Genomic DNA, 11,848 nt, shown 5'->3' with positions numbered 1-11,848 from the left:
ACATAAACGTGTGTTATTGATGACGCAAGAAGACTCAAATGCAGTTTGGACATAAAATCTTTACCAAAAACAGGGTGAGAATAGTTGAATATGATAAAAAAACTAATACGGATATTTCACACAAGACTATGACTAAATTAAAAACAAGAAGCTGACAAACTTTATTTTGTAATGTATTGTAAAAGGAAGGTTTTAAGAATAGGGCTGGAGTTATTCTGTATTATTCTAGTGTCAAATAAAAACATATGTTAGTCTATATCCCTATCTGTGGCAGTTGGCCTACAGCAATTATTTTCTACTAATATCATATATCTAAAGAAAAAAATATATGGCTTCATTTAAAAGAAAAAACGAAGGCTAATTATCTATTACAGCTAGTGATTGTAGTTTTTTAGGAAACAAACGCCAGTACAATTTGGATTAGTTTTTCAGCTGAACATTAATACACATTTGATAGTCGAGTGAGTTTATACAGCAGCAGTGTGTATTTTAGATTGAATATAAATACGAGTGTGTGTGTTTTTATGGTTCATTTAATGGAAGAAATTCATGTTTGTGTTGTTATTTTATTGAATTGTGTTGATAATACGTCTTTGTCTTTAAGTGTGATTGAATTTTGGTTGTGTTTTGTGAAAAATTCTGCCAGCAACATTCATTTAAAGCAGATATACTCAAATTAAGATTTCCCTTGGTTCTAGTGTGGTGATTATTCTCATTATTGGAATGTACAACAAGTGTGTTTCTACATGTTTTAGGACTTAAATGTAGATCATGTCCTTTGCCATGAGTAAAACACTCAAACAGAATCGATCAGATCCTTTTGTTTCCTGGATGAATGACATATTAACGGCCGTTTCTCTTGGAACTGTTTGGAGAGTTGTTCAAAGGTCATAACAAACGTCTACAGTTTGTATTTCTGGAAGAATCGCCTCCAGCTGTCCCGAGTCTGATTCACAATACAAGACAGATGTGGAGCTCTTGCTAAAGCTAACAACATACAATAAAACAACTATTATTACTGCAATATAATAAACTGCATCTGGGAACCAACCAAAGGATTACGCTGAAAGAAAATGTGACTGTTTTGTGACTGTGATTTTGGTCTTTGACTTCTTAAATCAATTCTCCTCGCAGTAAATCAAAATCTGTCAAATATATTATTATATTTATGGCCCAATATCAGTGGGTGTCGTATCTCCGTGGGCGTTATAGACCCACACTGGCAACAATTCCCAACCCAGCCCAAATTCTCCCAGGAGACGTGGAAAAAGTCATTGAAAAACCAAAGACGTAACCTCGGGAGATTCAGATCCTTTGCTCTTCCAGTAAGTATTACATCTGTTTCCTCACCCTGAAAGCCACTTTAACCACAAGGGCACAAAAGACACTCATTTCGGGACATTTTAATGTCATATGTGGTCCGATTGGAACGTTAGTGACCTTTGTGACATGTCACCGAAGTGTCCAGAAACTGCCCAACAAATAATCTAAGTTTAATAAAGGAATAACCCGCTGTAGTTTGGACAGCGCGGTTGCTAAGCAGGCTCCCTCCTCCACATTTGACCCATCATGTGCTACACAGAGTTGACCCAAAGCTACAATATCTTCTGACCCCACTCTGCCCTCCCTCCTGCAGCCACAAATGGAAAACCCAGGCAGTGTGTGTGTGTGTGTGTGTGAGGTCTCCCACCCACTTTATTTATTAGCATCAATCAGGCCGAGAAGATAATTGTTTGTGTGATTTTGCATAGCCTGTGCGTAGCCTGTGCGTGTGTGTGTGTGTGTGTGTGTGTGTGTGTGTGTGTGTGTGTGTGTGTGTGTGGTAAAGCTGTGTGTGTTCTCACTATTGTGGTGGTGCGTTGATGGAAAACCTATCTAGTTTTCCTCTGTGTCACAGCCGCGGTCCCCCTAAAGGTTGAAATCAGAGGGGGAGGGTGCAGGGACAGAGAGAAAGACGCTTACACACACCAAGAGGAAGACGTTAAAGAAAAGAAGGCAATTTTAATCATTTTTTGTAATCATCTCACTTTTTTCGTGCAGGTTGAGAGAGAGGGACTTGCAGAAAAGAAGGGAAAACATTAACACACTGTCAGCTCTAATTGTGGGTGTGTCCAGAGCTATAAGTGCCTTCACTCTTACCTGTGGTACTTATATCCCTGCATGAGGCGAGCAGACACACACACCTGTCAGTCGACTCACCTGCACTCCAGAAGCTAAACTCTGCTCCACATCTCCAGGTAAGAAACACTGAGCTGCTTTTTACACCTGGGATGAAATTGAATGCATCATGTTGGTGGAATAGACCTTTAAATCATCTGGTTCGGTCTTGAAATAGTTGCTTTCTTATAGATTGTAATCTTTTTTTGTTATTTGAATTGAACATGGAAGGGGGGTCCATTCTTATTCTGCAGAGCTCTTCCCTGTAAGTTAATAATAATAACAGTTCTACTGCATTCATGCACATTTTTATATTGCCTAAAGCTTATTTAATTATTTTTAAAATTAGCATAAGTTTTGCTGTGTTTAGAGGGTTTTATTACGACACTACTGACTACTCAGCTGTCTTCTACTGTCATGACAATAGGTGTTTTTATCTAGATGCTGCACTATAAAGATATTTTGTAAAGACAATGGATTATACTGTGTGTCTCCTTTTAGTCTGTGCTATTACTAGACAGTATTCTTCGTGACCATTTTAACTTAGCAGAGAACATGCATGCAGATTGTTCTTACTTAAAGAAATAAAACTGTATTGAACTTCATCCTATTGGCATTATTCAGTGTCCAGTTTAAAAAGAAGGGGTTTCAGGTACTTGACTCCATTCATGTCACTTCATCGATATATCAGCTATTTATAGTATTCAAAATAAAAATGTCACCTGCAGCTTGGGTCTGCACCTTACATGAACTGAGGTGTTCACATACTGTAATGTACATTGAAGAGAATTAAGAAGTCATATTTCTCCTTTAACTTTCCTAATATCTGTAATATCCAATCTAGGTCCTTGTAGCATTTTGCTGCCTTTACAGTTCTGAAGGGCATTTTAGGAAAGCTTAAGGAAGTGTACTTTGTGTCATTAATTCCTTCTATTCACACCTTTAAAATTATCTTTAAAGGCAGCACTGAGAACACGATTTTGACAATGTTTTTGGTAGTGTGTTTACAATATCTTTAAGGATCTAAGAGTATTAATTATTTGGGCTGTTTTGGTGATCTTGGTCTTTATTACAACCCACTTTCCTCAAAGACAAACCTACCCTTCAGGCGTGGAAACCCCACATAAGAGGAAAAAGCGGAGCATTTCCCCTGCCTCTCCAGCTGACACGGGGTTAATGAGCCCACACACAGTCCTGACCCGTTAATTTGCCCGTACCACCGGCGTTAATGGCGTCCCCAGGGGTCCTTCCACCATCACCACGGAGGCAATTCCTCCCGTCGGTGGAAAGTGGGGCTGGAAAGAGCTGCCATTTTAGAGGGCAAGGGTCAGAAATCTCAGGATCACCACATTCTCAGGAAAACATGACTTTATTGTTTACACACGTGTTGGAGTGTGTGTGTGTGTGTGTGTGTGTGTGTGTGTGTGTGTGTGTGTGTGTGTGTGTGTGTGTGTGTGTGTGTGTGTGTGTGTGTGTGTGTGTGTGTGTGTGTGTGTGTGTGTGTGTGTGTGTGTGTGTGTGTGTGTGTGTGTGTGTGTGTGTGTGTGTGTGTGTGTGTGTGTGTGTGTGTGTGTGTGTGTGTGTGTGTGTGTGTGTGTGTGTGTGTGTGTGTGTGTGTGTGAGGGGGGTGTGAGCATATATGCACACATACATGTTCCCATTCATGTTTATGTGGGTTAACAGGGAAAAGGCTGATGCCTTACTCTATTTGAAAGAAAGCTTTGTATCGTGATTATGCTACCGCTGCCGTGTGTGCAGCTATGTGTACGTTTGCACGAGTCAGTGGGAGCTGTGTACGTATACGTGTGTCAGCAGGTAGCTGTGAAGTGAGGCTGACACAAAAGATGAAGACTGTATTGTTTTTATTCACATTAGCTGTGACACACCGGCAGGCAGGCGAGCAGGGTGGGAAATCACCCTGGTAGATAAGGGAGGGGGCTCTGGGCTTTGATTTGAGGGGAAAGTTCAGCAGGAGAAGATCACCTCAGGTTGAGGGAACTCAGGGTTTGAGAAAGCTGCGGCTCCTTTAGTTTATTCAACTCATTAAACAGGATTAACTAAACTCACAATTTTAACTACAGTAAAAAATGATTTGTGTGTCCACATCATGATTCAGATTCGCTCCTAAGTCCTACCTTTTCCCATGCTACAGTTTCATTTCATTTAACTGGCGTTCTTGTTCAGTTTGTTTGTAGTAAAAGTCTAAAGAGGATCAACTCTTGCTGAGATTGGAAACATTTATTTTGTTTTGCTTGGAAACCTCTTAAAGAACATTAAATGTCAGATATTCTATAAATAAGTTCTTACATACTTTGCTTTTTTGTTTGGGTCCTCCAGGCTGCCGTCCAGATGACGCTTTGCACAACTTCACATTTCTGCATGCTGGTCCTTCCAGTGATGTCACTGCTGCTGTTCTTCTCTCCCATTGGTTGGAGCTACGATGGCCTCACCCCAGGGTGTCACCTACATCGTAAGTAACCCACTGCACTTCAAGCCAAAACCGCATACATTTATTTGCACTTTTTCCTTGAGTTTTTTTTTAACTCCAACTCTGCGGCTTATACCAGCTTATTGCAATAAATATAACAGTGTTGTTATTTTACTTACAGTCCCACACACGTACACAGTGCTTGATTCCCTCCACCCTTTCTCCTCTCGCAGCCTTCAACGTGACCATCCGCAGTGACCGCCGCGGCACGTGTAAAGGCACCCACCTGGTCTACGCCTGTGTGGGCTACTGTGAGTCCAGCGCCTTCCCCTCCAGATACTCAGTGCTGGTGGCCTCCAACTTCACCCACAACATCACCTCCGCCTCACGATGCTGCACCATCAGCAAGGACGCTAAGGTAAAAACTACGTTCCAAAACAAAACAAAGGCAATGTCAGTAACTCTACATTTTGGCAAATGTTTCATGTCTGGCTTTTCCCACCTCAGGTCAAAGTTCGCCTGGACTGCCCTCGAGGTCGTCGCCATGAAGAAATAGAGATCCTGACCGCAAAGGCGTGTCGATGCGACATGTGCCGCAAGTCCAGCTACTGAGACGTCAAGACAATATGCTGCAATGTACCACAGGACCAAAAACTAATTTAGTCAGTTAAGCCGTACAAACTTAAAAATGATTGAAATACAGGTGTTTCAGGCATAAACCATCATTTTCCTATCTCTACTCTAAGTATTTTGAATGTTGAAGAAAATGCCCTTTAAACTATTTAAGTGAAAAATAATCAACTAAATTACTCTCAGTATTAATTTCCTTCATTCGTGTTCTCAAAGAATAAAAAGAAGGTGGATGGAACATAGCCAAAAGATGAAGGGTCTATGCAGATCTCCCATGTCATCAAACATGTTTGACTACATTTAAGTATAGGCAGAGTAACCCCTGCTCACGATTATTCCCCATGAACATTAAGATTTAAATGAGGAATTCACATTTTGAAAAGTCTAAAAGATTGATGTGAGTGTGTGTTTGCGTGTTTTTGTGTGATGTGTACAATGTGATGTAAGGGAGGTTTTTCAAGAAAACTTGATTGATGCACATTTGTGCTTTAAAGGCGATATAAACCATTCTGTCACTCCAGGATTATAACCAATCAAACCCCTAAAAAGACTGCCTTCACCTTATTTAACATGTTCAAATATGCCAAAATGAACAACAGCTTTACATTACAGTTAAGACAGTCAATCCATCTGCATAAAGGTTATATAAACAAATAGTTTCACCCATTGCATAACCACTAAACACAGACCAAAGAGACCAAAGAATGTACACATTTATTTATATTTATGAATTTGAAACTAAAGGACATTTTGTAAATAATATGTATTAATGAAACTAAAGAATGTTGGAAATGTCAATTTAATGAAAATAATGCACTGTATAGTTTGCAATGAAATTGTATTTCAATAAATATCTATTCTGCAACAGTAAAGTCATTATTGTGGACATTAGATTTTTCTTCTAACTTTCACACATTTTTCCATAAATGAATGAGACATCACATTGACTTGCATTCATTCCCTGGTGACTAACCCTTACCTTCATCACGGCAACTTCATGGTCCCCAACCTTGACCCTGTCCTTAAGCCAAGTCTTGGGCCTCACATTAAAGGTTACTTTGTGGAGACTTGGATGTTGTCCCCACAATGGAGGAGAGTCCCCACAATGACAGTGGTCCCCAGTTGACCCCTATCCCAGTTTGTGTGTACAATGTATTTGTGTCTGTTTCAGTTTCAAGTAAACACATTAACCTGATTAACATAGAAATATGTGAGCACAATATCAAATTAAATCATTGAAAAAATTGAAAAAGTATTTCAATCCATTTCTAATGTGAAACTGTTAAGTAATTATTGTGGACATTTGATTTTCATTCTCACTTTACACACACATATGCACTCATGTACATCATCTAATGAGACATAAATTAGTTCCCTGGTTTTGATTAAACAATATCAATTTAAATAATGAAGATATTGAAAGATATTGCCTTAAAACTTATTTTTTTACTTTTATTTAACATCATAGTGTATTTAGGGGATTAGGGGATCAACATTATATCGAATAGACTTGAAGATTTCCGTACATGTAACAGAAAATGTAGTTTTCCCCAAATATTCCCGCCCTTCTCCATCCCCGTTAATACATTATTTTTAACCTCCAATTTTGCTTACATCAAAATAAAAAAACTGATATTTTGAGATATAATGCTTTCTCTGGTATTTTCTTCTTTCTTAAATACAGACATATAATCGTAAACACACATCGTATACAGAAAGACACACTTTTAGGTGTCAAGAATCACACTTTTTACAATGTCTTATTTTCATGATTTTATTCAGGTTCATTCATTTGAGTAAAACTGATGATAACATGGTTAGCTGACGCAGCATCCTGCAACTCAGAAGGTCTCACACTCTGCGTCCTGCATGGAGCAGATGGCGCAGTGGCAGTGCAGAGCCATGGGGTAATGGTAGAGGGGGGAGACGTTGGGCTGGCACCCCGGCAGGCGGGCCGTCATCTGGCGGGTCCGATTGTACGTACACACTCGGTGGTGACGGTGGATGTAGGGAGGATCCAGTATAGGTTTCTACAGGGTTCACACACACAGGTGGCTACTTTGCTCTCCATCAACTGTTTTACTAGACATTACTTTCCCATGCACTAATAATGTCAGTAAATGCAACATGTTTCTGAGATGTCAACCAAATCCGACCAACAGATTAAAAAGGCTAGGCTAGAGATACATGAGCAAAGGAAAGACCACATCATTGGACAAACACTCCTACTTTAAAGATCACAAAAGACTTGGATATCAACAGGTTTTGAGATATGGGTGAATTTCTTTGGATGGGATTTATGATAATTTGAGTATGCACAGCTGCATGTAAACAGGGATATTAATGGAATATTAAATTCCAATAGCCATGTTAACAGCTTTTAGGAATATTATCTTTTTCAGTATAATCTTTGAATCTTTTTGTGCGTGTATACATAATGACTGGAGTTAAGATGTCTTGTCATCAGGAGCCTCCCTCTGCTGAGGAGGACAATGAAATGCTGTTGAATGTCCTGGAAAAGTCAAGATTTTAAACTCTAATATTGACCTTTGCCATGTGACTGAGTCAGCTCTGTTGTTGCTGATTCAGAGCTCTTTCTCCTCTAATAACTTTGAATCGGACTGAGTTCCCCTAAAATCGTTTTTTTAAATTAGCTCAGAGATTACATTTGAATCCCTGCAAAAGAGAACAAGTTCATAAAAGGTTCAGTACCCTCCTTAACTGCTCGGAGGGATTTTAATACTTCTTACGACAATGACATATGGGTCATAGATGAGAATTAGTCATGGGCTTTCTTATGGTTTGGGTTGAGTCATTAGATTTCTTAAGATTCCAGTATGCTATTTCAACAATAGCAGCGGAAAAAGACTTTGGTTTAATGTGACTTTTGTTCTCTCACTTTTTGTGTGTGTGTGTGTGTGTGTGTGTGTGTGTGTGTGTGTGTGTGTGTGTGTGTGTGTGTGTGTGTGTGTGTGTGTGTGTGTGTGTGTGTGTGTGTGTGTGTGTGTGTGTGTGTGTGTGTGTGTGTGTGTGTGTGTGTGTGTGTGTGTGTGTGTGTGTGTGTGTGTGTGTGTGTGTGTGTGTGTGTGTGTGTGTGTGTGTAAATGTTACCTCCCAGGTTTGACAGCGCCCCCAGCAGGCATCTGTGGTGATACGCAGCCCCATGCAGCCCGGCTTCTGGGCCACGAACGAGAACTCTCTCACGGCGCAACCTCGGAAGCCATGAAGCGGTGTCGTCACGGCAACGCACACCTCTGATGCCACGGCAACAACGAGGACGAGGAAAAAGACGGACAGTGGATGGAGATACATGCTGGGGATGATGAATGGAGAAAGAAACAATTACAAAAAAAACAAAGTAACTTTATCATATATCAATATTTTGCCCAGCTACAGGTGACGTCATGCACCAGTTCAAGGTATGACATGTATGTTGTCATATTAACAGACTAAAATATTCAGTTTGGCCTCTTAAATGAAAAAATAATGAATTGCTGGACGTGTTACTGCCAATATTTTACATCTATAAAGAAAGATGATCCACAAATCTGAATTTCAGAGCAATGTTTTGACATTCAGTATATGACTCTCAACTCCCTCTAGTGTTTATTATGCTAACTGTAGTCAATGGTACTAGTGACCTATACTAAAAATATAATTCCCATTTTTATCCAAACTAAAAATAGAGTAAAACATTTCTAATTATACTACAAATGACAAATCGGGAGTGTAGTTACTTAACACATAAAAACTTGTTTTCTTTTCTTGTTTCAATCATTTCTTTAATACTGGAGACATCTGCTTAATTACTCTTCAAGCAAACCACTTAAAGTGCGCTGTAAACCGACTGGAATCAACTCAACTCAGCCAGACTGCAGACTGCCCAACTTGAATGAAGAAATATTACACTGAAATAAAAATACTTTCTGCATGATGTGGATACTTTTATAGGCAATGAGACACCCCACTGTGAGTACAATGACTCCACATAGGCTACGAAAAGTGCACTGTGTAACATAGCCTGGTAACATCATTATGTACACTTTCTGTCCTTTCAGCAGTTTTTGAGAATCTTGAATTAATTATTAAAACATGAATGAACCCCTACATTACTTATTGAATGAAGAAAAAAACACTTCTCACCTTTTCAGCTGGAGATCTTGCAGAGATTGGAGCTGCTGGACTGCGGTGTCTCTCTGTCCGGACAACAAGCAGTGAATGGAACCAATCTGTCCTTGTTGTTGTTTTTAGAAGGCCATTAGGGCGGACGGACACTCTGACATCATAGCAATTACAATGAAATACCATTAGAGACCCCAAGCCAGAAATAATGGAGACTCCCTGGAAAATCCTGATGCTTGTCTATGTTTTCTTAACCTCAGCCTGTATCTCTCTGTGTGACTGTGAGCAGTTCCAACTTTGGGCTACGCTCAGTGATGTGAGGACTTTCAGAACTCAACCTGACACTTACTGTGACAAAGGATTGGTGACATGGGTACATAGGACGGGACTTTTTAAACTCTTACCGGGTGATTTCAAACTTTTGACACTAATTAAACCAAAAGGCTAGGACTTTAAAAACTTGTGTCAACTCCAAAGTTAAGGGTTTAAACCAGATAATATGAACTAATTGTCTCCACTTCTGTCACATGGACATCTTCTCAAAGCTACATACAATAAAATGTTGCATGTGTAAGCCCCATAAAAAAAATATATAAACTTAAGATGACTTTGATTTTGCAAACCATGTTGCTTTAGACTTTTGGGCATGTTTTTCTGCAGTTAGACAGCCATTGACTTCCATTCACTCTTCCATATGTTAGGTAGCTCTTCATGCAACAGCTATTTGGCAGATTTGATGTTAACTGTGGCACAAATAAGTTATTTGAAATAACACAACTCAACTAAGTTTAAAGTCTACTAATAGATTCTGACTCAAAATGGAAATGAATGGAAATCAATGGTCTCCTGGAAAACTGTCAAAAGTTTTACAGATATTCAGCTTATAAAGTTGGTAAGATTCGTACATTAGTCAACAGTTGATAATGTACATATTCAGCAGGCAGAAAGCTACATTAGCATTCTCTCCTTTTAGCTCTGTTTTGGTCTCCACCCTCTCCGGAGGGACTATTAAGCTATTCCAGTGCCTAATGCTAACTGTACCTGTTGCTTGATGCTAGGTTATAAAAACATGCTAAAAGAGGCAAAAAAAAGTTCTTAATGCACATTGTACCTGTTGATCAAAGCATACATTTAAGGAAGTGGAATTCATATTATCCAATAGCAATTCATGAATGTTATTTAAGAGACAAAGAGGTGACACAAAAAACAGCAGACTCCCAGAGTGTTTTCTCAAAGTGAAGTTTCATTTTTAGCACATAGTTTTTTTTCTCCATTCTACACCCCCCTGTAATGTTACGTACAGTAGTAAGCCTCTCTACATTCAACCCCCCCCCCCCCACCGCTTTGTTGGTCCCCAAAATATACATCTTCTTCTGCATCGTCTTAATCATCTTCTCTAAGGTTTTTCTTCAACACAACAAACACAGACCATTGGGCAGACAGTGCAAATCTAGAAATGCAGTGAAGTTGCTACGTAATGCAGTTGTAGGTTTCGGTAACATTATATTCTCATTCTGTTACTGTTGCTCTGACTTATTGCCATTCTATCGTGTCTAACTCTACGTCTTTTCTCTCCTCTGTCTTTCTCCTCCTGTTTTTTTTTTTAAATCTACAGTATATCAGCTGCTTTAATTGAATCCGTTCACACCTCCCCTTTGATTTAAAACTTTTGTTTCACTTTGGCCTCAGAGGGGATATGTGACAGAGAATGAAACCAGCGTCCGATGTCTGTGCGGCGATACCCGAGCTCTCTTCTCATACTTTCCATTTCTGGAGCGGTTCTAGAATTTACGGCAGGTTTCTAGAAGTACAGTAGGAATATGACTGTTGTTTGATATGAGTGAGGATTGTAGAAGAGCGGGAGCGTGGGGTTCCGTTTTCCCCGAGTCAGCTGACCGACTGACAATAACAATCAAGAGGGTTTGTGAGGAAGCTAGCCAAAACTAAAATCATAAAGTAAGCTGAGTTTTATGACAGTGAGGTCAAGTTTTGTCTCTTTTCAGTTGTGTTTTTTGCCTGAATCAAAACAACGTTTGAAATCCTACAAAAGGGGCCTTGGTGAAGGTTGCAGGTGCAGGCTGCTGTTTCACCCAATGCAGCAGTGTTTTCTGTGAAAGCCACGGAACACGTCATGTGCAGAAACAGGACAGAAATAGACTTATGTCAACGCTTCCTAAGTTTTGGGTCCTTCAATAAATCGTTTAATTTTGGGATGTTCCTTAAATTAAAGCCAATTTGAAATGTTGAAGTTGAGCACTCAATTGGAACAAACACTTGATTTGTATTTTGCCCAAGACTTATGAATTGTAATAAGGGAGACCTCTCAAGGCTTCTGAAAAAAACATGAACAAAAAAAACACTCTTTGGTTGATCTCTGTCCACAAACAGGCCGAGGAGTTTTGTTTGTTTCAATGGGTCACAAGCCAGATGGTTGGGAACAAATAGTACATGTGAATTAATGATAATGAATTGATGATTTAGTGTCAAATGACTGAATCCAAGTTCACCAAA

The 11,848-nt window shown here is 39.5% G+C and overlaps 2 protein-coding genes across 2 annotated transcripts; one reads left to right on the top strand and one right to left on the bottom strand.

Annotated features, from left to right (window-relative positions):
• The first annotated feature begins 4,552 nt into the window (after positions 1-4,552).
• gpha2 (glycoprotein hormone subunit alpha 2) lies at positions 4,553-5,983 on the top strand. The gene is made up of 3 exons (XM_034105786.2): positions 4,553-4,627; positions 4,819-5,003; positions 5,093-5,983. Exons 1-3 carry the CDS (start codon positions 4,555-4,557, stop codon positions 5,195-5,197), a joined length of 363 nt encoding a protein of 120 aa, XP_033961677.2. The 5' UTR covers positions 4,553-4,554; the 3' UTR covers positions 5,198-5,983.
• A 1,059-nt stretch (positions 5,984-7,042) lies between these two features.
• Positions 7,043-9,416, bottom strand: LOC117463972 (glycoprotein hormone beta-5-like). The gene is made up of 3 exons (XM_034106502.2): positions 9,359-9,416; positions 8,327-8,528; positions 7,043-7,245 (listed from the first exon to the last, which is right to left on the bottom strand). The coding sequence occupies exons 2-3, from the start codon at positions 8,525-8,527 to the stop codon at positions 7,057-7,059; spliced, it is 390 nt and encodes a 129-aa protein (XP_033962393.1). The 5' UTR covers position 8,528; positions 9,359-9,416; the 3' UTR covers positions 7,043-7,056.
• Between the last annotated feature and the right edge of the window lie 2,432 nt (positions 9,417-11,848).

The sequence above is a fragment of the Pseudochaenichthys georgianus genome, chromosome 18 (assembly GCF_902827115.2).
Source record: "Pseudochaenichthys georgianus chromosome 18, fPseGeo1.2, whole genome shotgun sequence".
Lineage (NCBI taxonomy): Eukaryota > Metazoa > Chordata > Actinopteri > Perciformes > Channichthyidae > Pseudochaenichthys > Pseudochaenichthys georgianus.
Note: the sequence above shows the minus strand (reverse complement) of the source record. Positions and strands in the feature narration are given on the sequence as shown.